The 22,874-nt window shown below is 37.4% G+C and overlaps 1 protein-coding gene across 2 annotated transcripts in view; it reads right to left on the reverse strand.

Annotated features, from left to right (window-relative positions):
* The window catches only part of Gpc6 (glypican 6), a 1,063,315-nt gene that overhangs the window by 530,737 nt on the left and 509,704 nt on the right, over nucleotides 1–22,874 (reverse strand). For both annotated transcript variants that reach the window (XM_028868307.2, XM_028868309.2), the window contains exon 3: nucleotides 14,042–14,433. In XM_028868307.2, coding sequence (XP_028724140.1) covers nucleotides 14,042–14,433 — 392 coding nt within the window. The remainder of the gene's footprint in view (nucleotides 1–14,041; nucleotides 14,434–22,874) is intronic.

Consider the following 22,874-nt stretch of genomic DNA (forward strand, 5'->3'; position numbering starts at 1 on the left):
ATGAAAACAACTCACTTTATATAAAGCATAGGCAGTACCCTCTACTCTCCTTGGACACAAATTAGTCTTTTGAGTCATTGAATTTGTTGATAGATAACCTTCAAGAGCCTATGTTTAAAAGGTATATACTAAGCTATTGTTAACTTTTCATTTACACTTTTGAAAATGGTTTACTTATTTTTATTTTATGAGATTTTGCCCACACATACATATGTGAAGTGCATTCAAGCTGTTTTCACAAAGGCCAGAAGATCATACCTAATTCCTAGAGCTCAAGGTGCAGGTGGTTATAAGCCTTCTTATGGTGCTGGGAACCAAATTTGGGTCCTTTGAGGAACAGCAAGTGCTCTTAACCACTGAGCCATGGCTCTAACTCATAGTTCATAATATCTTCTAAAAATTAAGATGTGTACATCAATATTGTATTGACTGTATATACATATGCCAATGCTTTGAGTAAACTGTGTTAAATAAAACATCATTAATTTTTTCATTTGTTGTTTCTATATGTAGAATTATAAAGCATATATGTGGCTGAAAGCACTCTATTTCATGTGTTTCTGAAAGTTGTGGAGGTTTATGTCCTAAGAAAATCTTCATCCTTGAGTGAGGCAGAGTGGAATTATAGCTCAGGGGCCTTGCCATTCTAATCCAGAGTCCTCATCTAATCAAAGAGATAAGAACTTTAGCTACCCTGTAGAACTCATTAAAGGGCAGGCCCTGCCACAGAGGCTCGGCTGGAAAGCATTCCTGCACTTCCATTCATGTGAGAAGGGAGATGCTTTGGTCCTGATAATGTCATGATGGTGTTAACAAGCGGAACGTAAAGGCCCGTGGTAAGAGCCATTTCTGTGGAAGTGAACTTACTAGAAGTGCCGTGACTACACGGAGGATCTTAGAGTGGGCAGGCTTCCTTCCTGGTCCCAGCAACATGGCAGGCTTTTCTTAGCTATTGATTTGTTGTCACCTGATTAAGGAATAATGCTTACCTCATGTTGATGGCTGACACAAAGCTTTACAGAGCCTTTATTAAGTCAAAGCCGAAGGGGTCAAGTACTAGCTGCAGGTGAAGTTCACTGAATGTATTCTCTAAAGACAGCACAGCACCATGCTAAATGTGTTGAACAGCCTTGCCCGCACAAAGTCTGTGTGCGCCCCAAACATGGCCTCATTTGATTTTCATGTCTTCAGTTTTGCCAAAGGAAGAGATACAGAAACAGATCCATCTATTAGGAATAAAAGGCCAATCACTGCAATCAATGGTAGCAAACACTAATGTCAGGATCAGGCCAAGTGCTCCACAGACCAGCTTTGTATCACTGGATGGGGACGCGGATGTTCAACATCATAGAAAACCAACCATTTAGAAACTTCAGTTTCTTGCTATGTGTTCACAAGTTCCAGCTTTGTCAAATATTCCAAATGTAGAAATCACATTTTATATCAGTTGTCCCAATTTTAAAACGTTTGAAATCTTAAAGAAGGCATGCCAGATAAAACATGTCCATGGGCCAGATTAGAACAAAGTTCACCAGTTGCCATTTGATTTAGACTCAAATGTTTGGCTTGATGGGAAATACTGTTTTTCCCTTGCTCTCATTTCTTCCTCCATTTTATGCCTTCAAATATTTTTGGGGAAATATATATTTGGGGAAATATATATATATATATATATATATATATATATATATATATATGTGTGTGTGTGTGTGTGTGTGTGTGTGTGTGTGTGTATGTATGTGTGTGTACATATGTGTGTGTGTGTGTGTGTGTGTGTGTGTCATGGACTTATAGTATAAAAAAGTTGTCAGTAAATTTCAACATTGAAATATATAAACAGTGAAATAAGTAGTTCTAGTCTACCATAAAATTTGAAGTGTAAAGTTGAGGTAAGATCAAAACATACATGCACACCCCACCCACACACCACATTACATACCACACCCACACGCAGACACCCATGAACATCATACCACACCCCCCACACACACCTTGAAACCATTGCTTTCTTAGTAAGAATATGCACATGATTATAACTTGTGGATATTCCCTTTTGATGGTTGATTGTATATTTGGTTGGATGGTTCCATAAGGCTTTGCCATCTTAGCTCTCTTGGATCCATATTCACAATACAAATGATACAATAGAAGCAAATAATGAATTACAAAAACATTTAAGGAATATTGCTTTTTAAAGAAATATCATTGGTCCATGAAATGCATGGGGTAGTTCAAAAGGAAGAGCTCATTGTTGAACATCTTACATGACTTAGCAATGCAAAATTATATACAAGTGCACTAGAATCAAGCTTTGGAAATTAGTCATAAGCAGGAGGTGGCTCAGTATGGCACTGCTTAGTGTGTTAGCTTTGGTTGTCATCCTTAGACTACAATGATCAATGGACGTTCATCTCTACACAGCACTTGCATAGGGGTTTTATTTATTACCCCTTTATATTCTGTATTTTCAAAATAACAATCTTGGTTGGTCAATCAATATTGATTTTAGTCAAAAAATACGTGAAAATCTACAAAACTGTTTTTCCCATGACCAAAGAAAATTAAATATCAAGTTTATCTGAGTTAGAGTGACAATTTTGTTTAAATTTTCTTTGTGATTTGAGGAGGTGAGAGCACATTGGGTTGGGTGACTGTATAGGGCTATGTCATCTTGTTACTTCTTCTGGACCCATAATCACAATACAAACGACAGACTATAAATTGATCAAGACAGAGGGCTTGGGTAGAATGGAGCAGAAAGTTTGACACCGTAGTAAAGGTTTTGTATATCAGGTATGGCTGAGGGGAGAAAAGCTCCATCTTGAACATGAAAACAAATCTGCACAAATAGAGAAGTCTTTCTACTTGGATTCTCTCTTCCATCCAAGCCACAATGTCAGGATACAGTTTTCTCCAATGCAAGTAGATATTTGAAATATTTTATAGAAATAGTGCCATGAATATTTTATGGAGTTATCTTCTGCCTACAAATGGGGCAGGATATCATAGGATTCATCCTTTCAATAAAACTTTTTGCTGCAGGTGCAGTCCAAATTTCGCTGGCCCAGATGCTGGTCTAAATGACAAAATCCTCGGAAGGAGGGGATGGAGACTTCTGCAGGGCTTGCTTCTCTGCTGTTTTCCACAGCACAACAGAATCAAGTACTTCTCACTAAACATTGTTAGTTTTCACTAAAATACAGTAAAATAAATGTTGACTTATGTTTTGATATATTTTTAGTAAGAGAATATGTTTTTTACAAAGCCAAGAGAAAAATAAAAGTTTTAACACAATATTATTTATAAATAAACATATTTCTTTACAGAAAGACATATTTGTACTTGTTATGAGAATGGTATGTGAAACATTTTTATAATTAATACATTTATTAAAGTTTAAAGTGTTCAATGAATGAATGTTTTTTATTCTCAGGAATTCCACAGGAAATGAACACAGAGGCATTTGTACTTCTGAATTTGTCAGATATTGTGAACTAGAGGGGAAGAAATTTCCATACATAACCCACTGCACTCTGCTGAGTATTAAATATGACAGTGGCATTTTTTTTGACATGTAGCACATCCTGCAAGGGCAAAAACTAGTTCAAATTTTTTGTTTATGCAACATACTTAAATGTCATCTGATGTTAACTTGGAGTCTCAATTGATTTTAGGCTATAGCTTTACTTCCATCTGAATGTCAAGGTCACCATTATCCTATTACTGACACTCTGAACTGTCCATTTTCACTCTTGGCTACCCCAGTTAGAGTCAAGAAAATGCAGACTTTCAACATTGTTTGGGATGATTACAGTATTCAGAACAGGGAATTGATCCATCCTGTTTGTGCTGAATATCGATCCAGTTAAAGAGCTATAATACACATACATGGAAAGGACTAACCTTTTCATGTCACCACAAAGATGAGAGTAGAGAAAAATTCACAGAATATAATAATGCACCTCCCATCATTCTAACAAATAAATATCAATATGACCCAATAACTCATTTGAAAATATGCTAGCATGTGACAGCTATACCTAAGCTCTTCTTTACTATGTGAGCATTGATAATGCAATATGTCTGTCAAGCTTTATTAAAATTCTGCAGTGCACTGATATTACATGTGGGAATGTCCTTGTAACATTGAATCTTGGAAAATGGAACAATAAAAGAGAAATCCTTGAATGTTTCAAGTTTGGCCTATGATATCACACACCCTTGGCTACCTCCTGTCTGTACTCCGAATCTACTTTAGATGGGGACTTAATTACATGTTTCTTAGTGCTAGAACAACTTGTTTCCTAGAGCTTTCTGGCAGGAATTACATGAGTGCATTTAGAGATAAATATCCAATAATAGAAGCATCATTGGCACTGGGATAATGTCTTATTTCTACTTTTACTTATGAAGTTATTTTTGAAGCACAGTTCTTTGAGTTACAGCCCTGGAGTTTTATCCTCTGGGTTAAAAACAAACTGTGATGTACTTTAATTGGCAACCAGTGGATGTTCCCTATTAGTAACAAAGATAGCTTGTCTGTTTGTAGCACACATTTCCCATTGCCCCAGAAGAATTCTTACTGTGGGGCATAGGCAAACAGTAGACATGCCACTCAAATTGGTTTTACTAAGTTCATCATGGTTGTAAAAACAGACACTATATCTTGGGGGTAAATCCTGGTCATTAAAAAACATGGTAAAGGAAAACTGAATAGACAAAAGGTAAAAGTCAAACATACCAATGAAATCAAACCAAGTATGTAAAAAATTTACCCATTCTTTGCATTGTTCCAGAACAGTGTATTTCAAGCTATGCAGATAGCTCAAAATATCTATAGCATCTTTGGATAAGCATTTATTGTTTCCAAAATATATTAAAGCTATGCAACTTTAATCTGATACAGTTCCCTTCTAGATCATGGTACTCTTCTCTCTTAAAGACTCCAGCATATGAGTTTAATAGTATGCTACTGATGGTCCCTTGCCCATCAGAGAAATATGAAGTGGCTATAGTGATTAAAACAAAAACAAAAAATACTTTCAGTTTTTCCCTATTGCAAAATAGTGCCATTCCATTCACAGACATTTGCTGGTCTGTGAGCCAGAGTTTATAGACCATATCTAGACAGAGATTAGACATCATGAAACCAATGAAAAACCACTTCTTTCATGTAGGCTTAAATGAAGCTGTTAATGTACTCATGACCAAAACCTATACTCTGCTTTTACTGCCCTTTCTACTACACTAAACAACTTAGAGCCACTGATTCTGTTGATTACAGCCACATTCCCATATTCTCTCCATGTTTTCCTTCCAGAAGTCACACTTTTATAGGTCTTTGCATTTGCTTTCCTCTTCAGAAATCCTTTTAAATATATAAAGAGCAGGTAATTTGTCTGGTCTTCGCTTCTTTTTTCCCACGTTATATGTGGTGGTATTGTGTTCCCCAAAATATTGTGTACCTTAATAAACTTATCTGGGGTCAGCAAACAGAAAAGTCACTAGTTAGGCAGTGATAGCTCACGCCTTTAATCCTAGCATTCCAGAGGCAGAAATCCATCTGGTATTTCTGTGAGTTCAAGGCCACATTGGAAACAGCCAGGCATGGTGACTCACGCCTTTAATCCCAGAAAGCAAGCCTTTAATCCTAGGGAGTGATGGTAGAAAGCAGAAAGGTATATAAGGCATGAGGACTAGAAACTAGAAGCATTTGGCTGGTTAAGCATTCAGCTGGTTAAGTTTTCAGGCTTTGAAGCAGCACAGTTCAGCTGGGATTCATTCTGGATGAGGACTCAGAGGCTTCCAGTCTGAGGAAACAGGACCAGCTGAGGAATTGGCAAGGTGAGATAGCTGTGGCTTGTTCTGTCTCTCTGATCTACCAGCATTGACCCCAATAACTCGCTTCAGGTTTGATTTTATTAATAAGAACTTTGAAGATTCATGCTACAGTTAGCATGCTTTGCAAATAAACACTTATGTCTTGGTAATTTTCACATCCATCAGCACAAGGTTATTGCTAAATGGAAACAAACTGTAGTCTTAAAACCCTGCTTGATACTGGGCCACACCTTAGCTACGGCTAAGGAGTTTGTGCTTTACTAGAGGGACTCCCCACTTGGTTCGACATCTGCTATGACTCACAACTCACTGCCTCTCATCTGGTCAATTGTAAGAGCTTCGCAACCCAGAACCTACATATTTTTTTTCACTTTGTTGATACTCTCTTTGGACCATCTTGCTTAAGTAAAATTATGTATTCATCTACTGTCTTTTGAAAAGTCCTTGCTTGTGCAAAGATTTTGAGAGGCCTAAAGCTTAGAAATGATGATGACGCTATATAACTCAAATCCTCCTGGCCTTATCTCTACAACTCCATGACAGGAGACCCTGGCAAGAAATAGCCAGAGCCCATTGCTCCCTTAGAACATTATTCTCCAGTTTCACACTCACGTCTGCTGTCTATTTTCTTGGTTTCTCCACGCTCCTAAGACAAAGTGACGTACCTATTTTCCTGGATGGCGTAATACTTCACTTGAATCTCATTGTTCTGATTTTGACACAGAACCTGGGTGTGGCAGTGCACACCTGGAATCTCAACACCTGGGAAGTAGAGCCTGGAAGGCTCAGGAGATCAACTCATCCTCCTCTCCATAGCAAGTCTGAAAACTGCCTGTGTCCCAGGAGCTCTTTTCTCAAAACAATGTTGTCAGTAGTACTAAGAAACATTGTAGCTGGAATTTTCCTGCCTTGCCCACAGTCAGGACAAATCTTTGTCACCCGCCAGTCCCACAGCCGCTCAGACCCAACCAAGTAAACACAGAGACTTATATTGCTTACAAACTGTATGGTCATGACAGGCTTCTTGCTAACTGTTCTTATAGCTTAAATGAATCCATTTCCATAAATCTATACCTTGCCACGTGGCTTGTGGCTTACTGGCATCTTCACATGTTGCTTGTCATGGCAGTGGCTGGCAGTGACTCCCTTTCCCTTCCTGTTCCCTTAATTCTCCTCTCTGTTAGTCCCGCCTATACTTCCTGCCTGGTCACTGGCCATCAGTGTTTTATTTATATAGCGTAATAGCCACAGCAAAACATAGTATCAAAATGGCTTATTAAAGTGATTTATTGAAAATGTATGATTTTACTATGTCCCAGGTTCTGTAATTAGCTTTGAAAATCACAAAAAGAAGGAAATGTAGGTGTCATAAAAAAATGAATTCTCCAATGAGAACTAGTAGTAAATGAGACAGATTACTCTGGAGTCTAGAGAAGTAAGAGAAAAGATGAATCTTGATTAAAAGAATTTGATTGTTGCCAGGCATTGGTGGCACACGCCTTTAATCCCAGCACTCGGGAGGCAGAGCCAGGCGGATCTCTGTGAGTTCGAGGCCAGCCTGGACTACCAAGTGAGTCCCAGGAAAGGCACAAAGCTACACAGAGAAACCCTGTCTCGAAAAACCAAAAAATAAATAAATAAATAAATAAATAAATAAATAAATAAAAAAGAATTTGATTGTTTCTATTAAAATAATTTTAATCCCTTACTAATTTTAAGATTTCCTTGAAAGATGTATAGCCTGGAAATGTAAGTTTGGAAATGGACTGAGTTAAGAAGAGGAAAAAATGGAGGCATGAAACCAATGATTTCCAGTCCATTAGAAGCTATTTGTACACCCCCTTCTTGTTCTAGTCTAAGCGATGTCTGTTTTTAATAACTTACGTTTGAATTATGCTACAATTCCATTAAAATGGGTGCCTTTCTTCCTGCTGAATCAATCTTTAACATTTTATTCATTCTGAGGAGTGAATGAATGAACCATGAGTAAGGAAGGCTTGGGAATGAAATTCTTGTTCCCCTGTCCCCAGTTGTCAACTTCTGCCTCTTATGCACTCAGACAGATGATCACAATAACCTACCATTTGTCTGATCTTTAGGAAACTACAGCTGTTTTACAGATTTTTCTCAGTAAACTTTTGTTTGGTGTGTTTTATATGCTAATTACTTTTTGTTTGAGCTATAAAGCTTAAGCAAATTAAGGTGTTTGGAACTACTAATGAGAGAGTGAGAAGCAAAAAGAATTTTTATATCTTGTAAGAAGACAGTACAATAAATGTTTCAGGAATAGAGAAGAACTTGGTATACTCTAAGCCTGCAAGCAACATGCAGAAGGAGATGTTGCTGTTTAGCAGATGACACAGGCCCTATTGATGGAGAAGGATGGTTGGAGAACAGGCAGAACCTAACAGTACTGGAGAAGTATGAAATGATGCTTCAAATGATGAGCTTCAAGCATGTGGCATCAGAAGGCATAAAGTACAAAGCAATGACTATGAAGAGATAAGCTTCACTATCTAAGGGAACTTATAAGTTAAAACTGTCTGGTCCAACAATTATTTTGTACATTTTTACTCAGCTTGAGTAATGTTTTTTTAAAGGCTGGAGGCAGGTAAGGGCACCTTCTACCAAGCCTGAAGACCTGAGTTCCATCACTTGGAGAATACTTGGTAAAAAAAGAACTGACTCTCAAAAGTTGTCCTCTGATTTTGACATATGCTCCATGGCAAGCACGTAAGCACATCTCTCTCTCTCTCTCTCTCTCTCTCTCTCTCTCTCTCTCTCTCTCTCTCTCTCTCTCTCTCTCTCTCTCTCTCACACACACACACACACACACGAGTTTGATGGTGCACAATTCTCTCTCTCTCTCTCTCTCTCTCTCTCTCTCACACACACACACACACACACACACACACAGAGAGAGAGAGAGAGAGAGAGAGAGAGAGAGAGAGAGAGAGAGAGAGAGAGAGAATAGATAGGTGCTGATTTAAGAAAATGTCTGTACAAAGAAACACTCCGGTGCTTTTGAGGAGCAAACACATGCAGTTCACCCACTGCAGACAAACAACATAACAGAGAAAGAGCAACCGTGAGTGGCCTTGACTTCGTTTTTCTAACTCTCTATAAAACAGGGCTTCTTCCTCCATTAGATAATCCCCAATCACAGCAGAGAATACACAAGCCCCAGGTGAATGATGAAAAGGATTCATCCATTCAAGGCCTTTTATGGTCTTTTTCAGTTCTAGAAAATGTCATAAACCGAATTAAAACATCACCACAGAAAGAAGGAAGCTAATAATTCAGGTGATAGGTACCACAGATGTTCTTATTTTATATCTTAAAATTTTCTAAACTTCAAATATTAAAACAGAATACAATTTCCCCCATAAGTAGAATATACAGTGCTTCTTTCAGAATGGTTTTCCACTGTGGTCAGAAGGGCCCGAAGTAGAGATATTTACTGTGGTAGATGGTCTACTTCTTAGTGTTCTTAGTTAAAAGCACCAGCACCCTCAGAAAACACAAGCAGAATAAAAATTCCTTTGTTTTTCTAAAACTGAAAAGCCACACTTGCCTTTCAAAGTAAAAGAAGAAAGAATAGAAATATAAATGACAGTATTTGTTAATACTCCAGGTGCAATGGTTCTCAGCTCTGTTACTGACTCAATTTTTATGAAATAAATCAATGATATGACTTGCAAAGTTGATGTGATTGATCTTGGCACAATTTTCAGCTTTTACCTACCAAAGTAACTTGTGTGTGTGTGTGTGTGTGTGTGTGTGTGTGTGTGTGTGTGTGTGTTAAGCAAATACACTTGTCTGTGCTTATACCTCTGCTTGTGTATATCTGGGCATAGACAGGAAGTCAGTGGTGGGTATTGTTCCTCAGGTGTCACCACCAGTTTTATTTTCTTATTTTGTTTGAGACACTGTCTCCCACTAGCCTGGAACTCACCAAGTACTTTAGCTTGGCTGGTCAGTGAGCCCCAGAGGAGCCCTACTGTCACTACATGTCTCAGTACTGAGATTAAAGGCCTGTGCCACCACAATGTCTCCCTCCCTCTCTCTCCCTCCCCCCCCTGTGTGTGTGTGTGTGTGTGTGTGTGTGTGTGTGGCTTCTAGGGTTTGAACTAAGGGTCTTATGCTTATAAACACTTCATTAACTGACTTACATGCCTGGCTCGGCTGTTACTTTTATTAAAGAAATGAGAAAAAGTCAGGCTTTTTGTCTGTGAATGGCGTCATTGTAGACTAGAGAAGACACCAGAGTGATTACTACACTAGCCTCTGTGATGAATGTTAGAAACTTCATGTGAGCAGACATGCAGTGAAGATCTCTTTAGGAAACCCTGTGTATACTTTCTGGATAGCCTTTAGAGTAGCTGTTAGCATCCATGTGTCTGCTCACTAATGGGTGTACATAAAAGGAGGATAATAATGGATCTTTAGTAGAGTTAAAATGATGAAAAATAGACTTACTCCATTGCTTTAATGTAGTAAGTACTGCATTATCAAAGCTGGTTTGTACATTCATTTTTAGAAACTTGCCTGTTATATCTAACAAGAACTATTCATCAGAATCTAAAGAAGGGTTAGCAAGTGAAAAAAAGAGTAATTCATAATCATGATTATACCTACACAGGTAAAAAGAGGCACGGTTGGACAATTGGTAAAGAATTTCCTTACATTAATTTCTTTGGTTAAAAAATATTACATGTAATGTATGAAGACACCTCACTGGCCCTCCATATCTAGTACCCAGCTTAAAAATAGCTATCAATAACTTCAAATGTTTCACTATATCACTGCTTGACCCTATGTCCCAACATCATGTATACCATTGTACAATTTTTGTTTTCAGTCTGAAGTTTCTGAGTTTACCACATTTATTATTTTTTTTGTACATTCTTGAGTAGTATTGCTTAGCCTCACATTGTTTCAGTTTTGTATAAATGGTGAGTAATCTTTGGTGATTTGTGTGTTTTCTTCTTGAAAGAAGCTTTGTGAGATCCAAACATTGAGTATAGTATAGCTCATGTTCATGCTCCAAAGGATGCCATGGAGTGCAGAGATCATTGTTGATAGAGTCTAGATTGGGCAATTAAGATGTTTTTGAAAATTCTTCTACGTGTCTACTTGGACACATATGTATCAGTCACTTGGAGAAGAACTGCATTTATAGGGTATGGATGTGTTCAACTATATAGGTGTTTTCAATTAGTTTAGTTAAAGTAGGGGTGTTATACTCACTCTACAAAAATATGAAAGATCCTGACACTCAATGTTGTGCAACTCTTGGCATACTCAAAACTAGTGATTCATACAGAAAATAAATCTTAGGTCGCTGATCATAGCTTTTCATTTGAGAATTGTATAATGCTTCATGTAGAGGTTTGGCTGTAGTCACAAAATATTATTTCCCTATTTTTTAGGATAGAAAAAGCATCATTTATATCCATAAGAGGGCAAACCTAAGTTTAAAAAATAATTCTGTTGAGGCCCACAAATTAATCTTCCACTTTTTAATAAGAAATTTCCCAATTATGTTCTGTCAAAACATTTGTCTCATACTGCTGTGTTTTGCCAAAGAGGCACATTTTCCAGTCAAAACAATTAATTAGAAGTTATTAATGATACTTTCAAAGAATTAAATTGTCACTGAAATAAGAGGAGAAATTGAAGGGAACCAAATTCCCAAAACACAATGATGGGAATAGTTGATATTTACCTTTGAATTTTCCTTGAATTCTCTAAACTTCTGTCACCATCCCACCAACTCTTAATTTCCCTATCAGCAGAGCACATAGACACTTCAGATTTGTAGAGGGCTTAAACATCAAATTACTGCTTTGTTCTCCTCTTGGTATATTTAATCTTTATAATAATTTCCTCTTGGTTTACACAGTAATTAGAAAGGCATCATAGAACTAATGGATGCATTTCTATTCTACTATAGATAATCTGGAAATTGTGAAAATCTGAAAATCTGTGAGTTACAAATTATTTGATAAAAGTAATTGCCAGTTTTCTTTGAATGTGAAGCTCTATCTACCATTTAACTACCCAAATGTCATCTATCTTCCCACCCACATATCTATACACCACCTTATCTTTTTATCTCCAAAACTCAGAGAGCAAATGACAATACAATTTTATGTTTTAGGTGGTTAGGACTAATGAAGCTCATGTCAGTCAAGCCAAGATCTCTATTGAATAGTGAAGTTTTCAGTTATATGATCCACAAACTATACCCCAAACCTCTGTAGCTACTGCTTAGAGAAAGAAAGAATTTGGTTTTGTATAGTACAACCCTCATAAACTGAAAATCTGAAGGTGACATTCTACTCATGGTTGGTCTCTGATGTCCTACATTAACAGGGACATGATAGAATCTGACAGATACCCAAGAGTAAAACACCCTGAGAAAGAACAAGCAAAGAATCCCAGGCAGTTATTAAAGGCATCCTCTGATAAAAAAGTAAAAACAGTCATTAGACTAAATTTCACATTATCTTCTTAGATGTTTTATAAGAAAATGTATACTTTCTCATCAACTTGGAATCTTCCAAGACCATGCTACATTCAGGTGGAATCAACACAAACAACCAGAAACAGTGCATAGACTCATCCATGCTTTTCACATCATGCTTCCTAAATGGACATTTCATCCTTCAACAAGGGTGAAGGCCTCCCTTTTAAAACCCGTGACTACATTCTAATTTAAGTTATTGAACTGCAATTTAATTAAAATTATTCCTTACAGCAAGATATATCTTGTTCACAGCATATAGGACCTACCTTTTCTTCTTGGACTTGTTTGTATTTTACAGACCATCCCTGTGGAATCATATATCTTCTTGCTATTCCACTTGCCTGCTTCCACACTGAACCACTTCTGAGGAACTTGTTCCTTTGATAGGTCAAATATTGTTGATATCCAATGATAAATATTACATTAACCATCTTAGCTATATGACCTTTATATCATTGCATTCCTTACACTTATTGCTTTAAACGTCTATTTAAAAAAATGCTTCCATATGCTGTAACTTTTTAGAAACTGATAATTTCTAAAAATTGATTGTTAGTGATTTTCTGTCATACCATAGAGAGATATCTTTAAGAGTGTAGACTACACAGTCTTTATGCCAAGAGGTAAATGATGAGATAAAAAGGAAGAACAAAAAATAAATATTGCAGGGTAGGACCAGTAGGGGAAAAAGAAAAGAAAAAGAAAAAGCAACTCTGTGGCTCTTGGGCACAGACCTGCAATAAAAAAATACTGTTTGGCAATAATCTTTGTACAAATATGACCTTCTTTAAGAGAGATAATACCAGGCCCCTTTTATATATTGTTTTCCCTTTACTTCTTATATAAATCATCTTTTTAGGCTATTTGTAGGGCTGACCTCATAAATGGGCAGGCCCACCTCATAAGAGCAGTTAAATGTCAAGGCAGAGCTTAAACAGAAGCAGATATGCTCTACGCAGGAAATGTTCAATGTGGAAAGCCAGTGGCCTAGAATGATCCCTTGCATTAAAGGTTTACAGACATTATCCTCAAGGCCCCAAAGTGGATTAGTGATTTATCTTTTTCATAAGTCCAACACAACACACAGCATGGAATTACAAAGATAAAGGATAACCCAAGGGACTGTCCTCCAGAACCTACACTTTGTATCCATTAGTACCCCACCTCCACCCCATGGGCGTCTGCTTGCGCAGGTGCCAGGCGAGGGCTCCACGCTCACTGTCCAGGAGCCACATCACTCTGATAAAGAAGAGACTCCACGTGCCGCTGTCCTGTTTCTACTCTCAGCACCTTGGGAGATTTTTTTTCATTTGCTGGAATACTAGAACCTGAGTGGACTCTTGCACGAGTATTTATCATTTCCTAGTCTTTGATGTCGTGATGCTAATTGCAAGCCAACTTGCTTGAACAGTATTCCTCATGAAAACTCTGCTACACTGTTGATAAATATTTGCATTAATTGCCAAACCCTATGGAATTGCTTGAAATTATTTTTCTTGTAAAAAGAAAGGAAAAAAAAAAACAGATTTAAGCTTGGACATTCACCTAATGCCTTTAAGAGCAGAGTCCACTTGGAATGAGAATGTTTGCTTTGATTTGTTTTCTAAACCTTATCATTTTTAAAGAAAAGAGGAAGACCAACTATGGAGATGACACGCCCTCGGTTACCTTGGAAACTCGATTGGCAACTTCTCTGCCCACTGTCAGGCCCTGGACGAAGGTGCGAGCCGCAATGAAGGCGCGCGTGACCTGGATCTTCAGTTTCCGGGGCACATCTCCGAAGGGTTTCAGCTGGTCTGTGTACTTGCTCACACATTCCAGGTAGTCCTCGCTGAAGTGATATTGGGGGTTTATCAGCTGGAACATCCGCTCCAGGAGCCGAGCCCAGAAGTCATTCAGCATCTCCTCTAGGTTGACATTACCCCCTGTGTAGTATCTTTTCAGTTCAGTGAAGAGGTCCTGAAATACCTCCGAATTCTGCATATACAGCATTCCGTAGGTCCGGACAAACATGTCATTTAGGGACTTCTCTGCATTCTCCAGCAGCTCTCGGAAAAATTCTAGAAAGCAATTAAGAAAGAAGTCACAAATTATCTGTAGAAAGCCCCGGATCACCATTTACCTCAACAACTTAGTTCTCTTTATTTGGTGATGTTGAGACTCGAATCTAGTCCCTCATACATGCTAGGAAAGTTCTCTACCACTCAGCTACATTCTTAGCACAGCAGCAGCACATTCAGCTATACAGGAAAAACAATTCTATGATTAAGCTACTAGCCGGCTATTGAGGAGCAATGCAATTCAATTTACAACTATTATTATTTGTACACAAAGAAATCAGAAAGCCCCATGACTTACAGTTTAAAACACATCAGTTAATATTAGATTACCAATCAATGCCCTTCCAAAAATAGCTCAATTTTTCTTCCAAGTATTACTGAATTTTAGAAAATCTCATGACTTGATAGAGGGTGACCAAAATAGACTGCAAACATAATGGACAAAGGTTATCATTAATGTAGTAGCAAATGCATACTGATAAACACATTTCCTCTGCCTATTGACAAGCTGGTTTAGCAGTAGGTTGTAATTCACTCAAATTGCTTGTATTTGGAAAAGGTGTGCTAAAATTAATGCAATATCTTTGACTCTCTCAAATTCTTTTCAATTGACTATGTCTAGAGACTTAGCAAGGAATTTTTATCACTTAATGATAAAGCTATGAAGAACATAACTAAGGTGGCTATATTGAATTAGAAAAGCACAGGATATCTTGGGTTATCATTGTAAATATGAGCTATCATTTTACAGATTTTGAGCAAAATACTGACAGCTGGCCTTTCTGATTTGTAGTTTTTATGTGAAAAACACATATCAACGAAAGAATTCCTCCTTCCCACATGTGGGTGTTTCTAAATTTACTGGTACACTAAAATGTAATTAGAGGCAATGGATGCAGGCAGCCTCACTGGTGTTCCTTCAAGTTTGCCAGAGATACATAAGCATAGAAGTCATTCTACAAATGAGCACCTGGGGAAAGCTACATCAAGGTTTTCATCCCATTTTTAGAGTGTAAAGTGAGTGAGAAAGGGCCAAGAGCAGAAGATCCTTTGAGTCTATCAGGTTTTTTTCTGTACCTGGAAGCTATGTCCTCCCTTCTAGGCACAGGGTCGAATGGAGACCCACAAGTTTCAAGGGCGCCAAGTAGTAACTAGAAAACATCTCTCATTTGTGAGCCCAGGCATATTCTTTGAAAACACAGAAGCAAAAGTTGTTGAATCCTCCTCTGCAGTGTCTCTAGAAACTAATTTGGTTTTTCTCAGAAATTGGCTGAGTGAGCATTTGAGTCTAGAACTTCCAGATTCATTGGGAATTAAACATCTTCCAGATAATTAATTTGTGTCCCTACTGATGAAAGCTATTTTATGGTGTTTTCAAACAAGGTCCAAGCAACAGATTTAAAGAGGACTCTGTTGTCTTTCTTGGAGAAAGACTTTTTTATATTGGTATTTTTATTTTAATAAAAGTTTAGTATGTAGAAAATATGCAAAATAGGGAAACTAGTTCCAGTCCAACAGACATTAGCTAACCCTAATTGCAATAGGATTTTTCCAATTTAATAAAGGATTAAATATTTCCTCCCATTTGTAGCATATTTCCCCATAGTTTTTCTTTCTGTACATTATGCTTCATAAATATAGAAATTCTGTTTGTCACAGACATGTGGTGACATTTTATTTGTGTGTTAATAAATAAAACTTGCCGGGAGATAAGAAGGAAAAGGCCAGTCACTTCAAGTAAACAAAGAAGTGAGGCAGCATGCGTCCTTAATCCCTTAGCAGGCAGGATCTCTGTGTGTTCAAGGCCACACTAGGGAACAGAGCCAAGTGTCATGACACACTCCTTTAATCTCAGTACCAACCATAGAGACCTGAAGGTCTGTACAGACAAACAGTGACACAGCTGAATAGGAAGAGGAAGAGAGGTAGCTGGGCTAAGAGAGCCAAAAAAGCAGAAAAGCAAGGCATATAAAGCCTGGGTAGACAGGCAGTCGCGCCATTTGGAAAGCTGCAGAGTTGGTGAGGTAAGGTTGGCTGGTGGCTTTCCCTATTTCCCCAATCTCTAAGGCTTTCACCCCTATATTTGGCTCCATGTTTTTTGTTTAATAAGACCATTTGGAAATTTGTCTAATTTGGCGCCCAACATGGGGCTCAAACCATGACTTTGAGATTGTGTCTCATGCTCTACCAACTGAGCCAGTCGGGCCATGGTGCACACCCATGAGAAGCCCCATGTTGGGTGCCAATGTAGTTGGAAGTTTTTCTGTGCCCCAGCCTGCCAGTGGTCGGGACAAATCTCTCCCACTCGCCTCTTCCAAGGAAACATACAGAAGCTTATATTAATTATAACTGCATGGCCATGGCTCAAGCTTTTTGCTAGCTAGCTCTTATATCTTAAATTAGCCCATAACTATTCATCTATGCATCGCTACATGTTCCGTGGCTTTACCTGTGTCCCATTACATGTTACTCCTTAGGTGGCTCTCTGGCATCTCTCTCCACCTTCTTCTTGTCTCTCTCTTTGAATTTTCTGCCTGCCTCTAAGCTGCCTTGCCATAGGTCAAATGACTTTATTTATCAACCAATCAGAGCAACATATATTTGCAGAGTACAGAAAGACATTCCACAGCACTTCCCAACTTTTCAGTTCCAGGAAACAAGACTGCTTTTAGAATATAATATAATTATTTCCAAAGTTCTTGAGAGCTATCTTCTAAGGTCCAGTCTCTGCACAATGCAAAAGTGTAGGGCTTATCTCAAGTCCTCCTTGGAATAGTCTGTGAGACTGGATCATATCAAAATTTAACAGTTTATTTAGTCTCCATGGATAATAGAATCTATGTAATTTTTCTTCAAGCAAGAGAATATATTTTTATTTATTCTCTATTAATTCTCTAAAATATGTAAACTTTCTTTACATATTATTAAACCTCTATAACTGGGAAGAAGATGGAAATGCTAACATTCCTGATTTGATTAGGATATATTAGATATATGTATTGAAAATCACACATGCAAATATATACAATGGTGTGCTAATCAATAATTTTAAATGTGCTTATGGATAAGGAAATAGAAATGACTGTGATTTAATGATTACACACTATATATAGGTATCAAATTATCAAAATGCCCATAAATTTCTACAATTAAAATCTTAGCTAAGAAAATATAAATTAAAGATATAAAAATTTTAACCTTCAAGATATAGTAAAGGTGAGTATCAAAGCAGATAATTATATACATTGCATATCAGCTTGACTTATAACTTTATGAAATCAAGTACCTAACAAAAACCTTTCATAAATAGCTAGCTAGTTGGTTCTAAAATGGAACAATAAAATTATTTAAATATCCAAGCATTAAAATATCTTAAGGAAAACCTTTTAATTTTAGTACCAAGAGTAAAGAGAGCTTGGGTGCTAAACCAGGAGGAGGGAGACAGGTGTCATAGATTGTGAAAGAAGAGAGAAAAGAATGGGAAAATCACTGAATTGAAAACTACTAATATAAAGAGACTGGAAAGTGTATTCTAATCATGAGCTCTGAAAAGCCTATTCATTTATCTTATTTTTGAGGTCAATTATTTTGTTAGACACTGGAATTATAACTTAATTTATTGAACACACAGTAGTGCCTTCTGCAATGAATAGTTAGTAATCAAAAGTGTGGTGTAACTTTACAAAAGAGAAAAACATATTAGATAGAGAGATCATAGATAGATGATAGATAGATAGATAGATAGATAGATAGATAGATAGATAGATGTATGACAGAGACAGACAGACAGACACAGACAGATAGTGCTGGATCCTCCTACTGGACCTCCTTCTTCACCAAAGACAACATAATATTTATCTCCAGAGATGGAATTGTATTTTCCTATCACTAGGGGTGATTTCACTGGGCCTTTTCCTCTCCTAACAAGGGAATTCTTATATACTGGGCGCAATCCCATTTGGAAGGTGATTGGCTGAAAATGATGGCCTGCTTATTCGATCTTAGTCTTTCTTTTGTCTAAATTAGTATTCATTGTTGAGTACAGAAACTAAGATATTATGATTTAATCCATTTGCCACAAGAAAAATTTTATTATGCCAAGCATGGTAGTAGATGACTGTTATTTCAGCATTTGAGAAGTTTAGAAAGTTTAGGAAGAAAGACAGCCAGTCTAGGCTAATTAACAATATGCTTATCAAACAGACCAAAAATAGAAACAGAGGAAAGAGAACAATCATTAAATTATAAGATAATGCTTTTGTCTAAGGGTGTGTCATTATCTAATAAGTTTGCTACTAAAGAAGCAAAACTAATGTCCACCAATACAGCATCACACTTCATGTTCTTCAGGCCTTTAGACATCTGCCTTTTGAAGAGTGACTCTTTGAACTAAGGATTTTATGCCTGGGTGATACTTATTTCTCAGGAAACCAAACAGAATTGAGATTTGGAAGACAGTTATCCATTTCGCTGATGAAATATCATGTCCTAACATATCAAAGAGAATAAAATTCAGGAGAAATAAAAGAAAAGGCAATATCAGTATAACCCTTTGTTTAACAGGAAAGAGCAAAGCTCACATCTGAGAAAGCCTTCAGTCAACAAAAATTCTCATCTATGAGACACAGTTTGGCTGAACAAAATGCTATTTGATTTTCCTTTTCTTTCCTAATCACAAAATATACATCAAAGGTAGCTGCTCGGGGTTCAGGGAAGCTTCATAGGTGCACCAAAGAACTTTCCAAGCCAGCATTAGCCTTGGGAAGATTTGATTCATCTAGAGAGGATATTCCCATGCAAACATCTGCTTGCTGTGGGGCAGGCTGACATGTCAGAGAACAGTTTCGTAGATAAAAACTGCCACTCTTTCAAATGTAGGGGTATAAAATGCTGCCCACTGCTTGAGAGGGCTCATCAGGGGCAAACCATAAACTTCAGGTACCAAGGGGTGCCCTAAGTACATCTCAGAAAAATTTCAAATGAAACATTCAAGTGAATGGCTGAAGGGAAGATCACATGCTGGACCAAAGAGAAATAAAGCAACAGAGGAAAGGCAGGCTGAGGCATCCTGAAAATACAGAAGTTGTAGGACATAGCAAAAATTTCTCCCATCAAGCCAGAAAGGTCATGTTATTAATAGTACTGAAAGTGTATCCTGCGTAGGTTAGGGTGGAGATAAGGCATGTGGGATGGAGTACACGATGACATCATTTCCTTTCTACTTTTATGCTTTCATTCTATTTTTAGGCTTTTTTGTTTAGTTTTGTTTTTGAGATAGGATCTCATATAGCCCTGGTTAGCCTCAAACTCCCAACAGTCTTTATTTGGCACCACAGTGCTAGATCACATGTGTGCACCGTTAAGCCTGATTCCTTATATTTATGGAAAGCTGGTGCAATGGGGATGGTTTACGGCCAGCAAGATGGCTCAACAGGTGCAGGAACCTGGGCCACTAAGTCTGATGACCTGAACTTGATTTCCAGGATCTATGTAGTGAAAGGAGACACGTACCTTGGTATACACACATATGCAATCCTGTTACACACACACACACACACACACACACACACACACACACACACAAAGAATAAATAAAGGGATGTTTTTGGATGATGGTATGAACCTATAAAATTGGATAACTCAAAAAGTGAAAACGGTGTGGTTACTGACAGCTTTAACTGCCAAAATTACAGATTGCTTGTGTGCAGGGTGAGTATCATTCTGTACTTTTCCCTTACCTTATTTATTCCAATCCCTCCCCTTAAAGTCATGATAAGCCAGATTTGAGCTATGGAATGGTTTGGATGAGAAACATTCCTGGAGGATAGAATGCTTCTAGAAGTCATGACCAAGAAAAGCTCTAATTCACAGACACCAACACAGTCTCTACCTACCTTGTCCATGGCCTTTTCAAGCTTAACTCTATAGAACTATTCTTCCTTATTTCACAATTGTCTGTCAGGTTTCAAGGCATTTCCTTTAAAAAAAAAAATCTCTTTCTTACACTATAACCTGATATTTCCACCAGAAAAATGTTGATTCAATTAGTTGCATTAGTGGAGGAAAACCCATAATGCCATTTATTTTCATGTGTGGTCTAATTCAAGGGTAAACAAACAAACAAACAAACAAGAACAAAAACAAGTCTGAAATGGCCTGTGGCTTTTCACTCTCTAGGGGCTGCGGTCTTGTAAGCAAGTAAAGGTAAAGATTGTATTGCTTAGGACTTGAAGATGACATGCAGTGTCACCCATGGCGTGGCATTTCACAGTTGGATTTTATTCTGCTACTTCAGGTGTCTCATCTCAGCACTGTTAAATCAATTACTCTTCCCTGGGCACCATAGGGTGTAATTAGCATGCCTGCCTTCTACCTACAAGATGCCAATAGCATAGCCTTCACTCTGTATGACAGGAAAAGCATCTACAATCACTCTCCCCAGCTTAACACTACCTGCTTGGGCAAAGCACATTTCAAGACATTGTCATCCTCAGGGCTTTCTTTTTTCAAATGATAAGCTATGTTTTAAATGAGAGGAAATACAATACAGGTTATATTCAGACTAAGATCCTTAAAGGTCAATATTTCATTTCTATGTAAGATTCCTGTTATGCAGAATTTTAAATAGTGATGAAAGTGAGTGAATGTATGTAAACAGAAAACTTAAGTCTCAGTGAAATACAACCTGGCTCCAAGTTCTGAGTGTGTGTGTGAAAGAAAGAGAAAGAGGGAGGGATGGAGAGAGAGAGACAGAGAGAGAGAGAGAGAGAGAGAGAGAGAGAGAGAGAGAGAGAGAGAGAGAGAGAGAACAAATTTTAGGAAGACTACTGATTCACCCTCCTATAATCTTCCAAATGCAAACTTTTTTGCATAAAATAATTTAATTTCTGCCATGTTTCAGTTTCACAGGCATCTACACATAAAACACACCATGGCTTCTGTTCTATTGTGAGTGACATTGGTCATCAATACCGTCAGTACTGCAGTATCAGACCTTGACTTCTTCCCCACGGCCTGCCAGTGTTCCTAAGGCATAGTTTTCCTGCCTACATGTGAGCATTCCTAGCATGTTGCCTTGGTGTGAAATCCCAAACTGCTATGCAACCTCATGCGTGACAGTCTTGCCCAGAGAAAATATTTCTATTTTTTGGAAAATGTCCTGTATTGAGAAAACTCACTTTGGAGTTTTGATTTCATATTAGTGTTTCAAATACATATGACCCTGTCATGATTCACTTCTTCACGAAAAAGTAAAAAAGACAAGCATGTGAGAGAAAGAAGGAATATCTATTTTGAATTGATATTCTGCCAAATCATTTCAGAGATTGTTTAAAATATTATTCATGTTTTGTGTAAGATGTAGACCTTCAGAATTTATTTTCAAAAATTATGCAGTTGAAATATACAGAAGGGAGAAATTAGAATCTATAATTATTGAGAGACAGTGTTGTATACATATCAGTTTATTGCTGATGTGCTATTCCTATATCTCCTAACTCATATTTTTTATTATTCCATGTGTTTATTCCTATGTATTCATAAGGTATATTAATTATATTACAACAAGGATCATAACTTAGATATTCCCAGGAGTTGAGTACTAACCTACCCCTCATAGGACAAACTCTTTAAAATTGAAACAACATAGCAAAATATATGTATTTACCTTTTCTCTCTGTCTGTTACAAGTTAGCAGAAAACTAAACATATGAAAATTTAACTTAAGATTAAAAAATGGCTTGGGTCAATAAATGAGGAATATCACTAGACACGGGACTTGGGAAGAGATTTACCTTTAGTGGGTATATATTTTGGTACACATATGCATTTCATACACTTTATGTAAATCAGACGTGAGTTTATCTCTTGCACTGATGAGGAAACATAGGCTTCCAATGTTAAGTGAGCTGCCTTGAATCACTGAAGCTGAGCTCCAAAAATATTAGTGACAAGGAAGGATTCCAAGAAGAAAGTAGGTGGTGGGGTAGCTTTGTAGTTTACCCCAAGTCAAAATTTCACAGTGTAATCTGAACAATTAGTGGCAAGTATTATAAACCCCTAAGAGAGTGGACGCAACCATATTTATTCTAAAGTTGTAGAGTCATTACAAAATGATTTGTATTTGTGTGGTTTCTGCCTCTACTATTACTTAGTAGATATAGGTAATTGGGGCTGTGGACCATGCTCAAATCTCTAGGGTTCAATTTTCCTCACATAGGTTGTATCAATGAGAGCAAAGAATAAACCATAGAACATAAGATTTTTGCTAGGGTATGAAGCAGTGACTGGCTTAACAAGGGATGATAAAATATCTAACAAAAACGGGTCTTACTTTATGATAGATGTGAACATACATCATTTTATAACAGCACACATATATTATCTATAATATATTCAGACAGTATTTTTGCATATCCCTGGTAAGTTACAAATAAATCATA

This window comes from Peromyscus leucopus, chromosome 9 (genome assembly GCF_004664715.2).
Source record: "Peromyscus leucopus breed LL Stock chromosome 9, UCI_PerLeu_2.1, whole genome shotgun sequence".
Classification (NCBI taxonomy): domain Eukaryota; kingdom Metazoa; phylum Chordata; class Mammalia; order Rodentia; family Cricetidae; genus Peromyscus; species Peromyscus leucopus.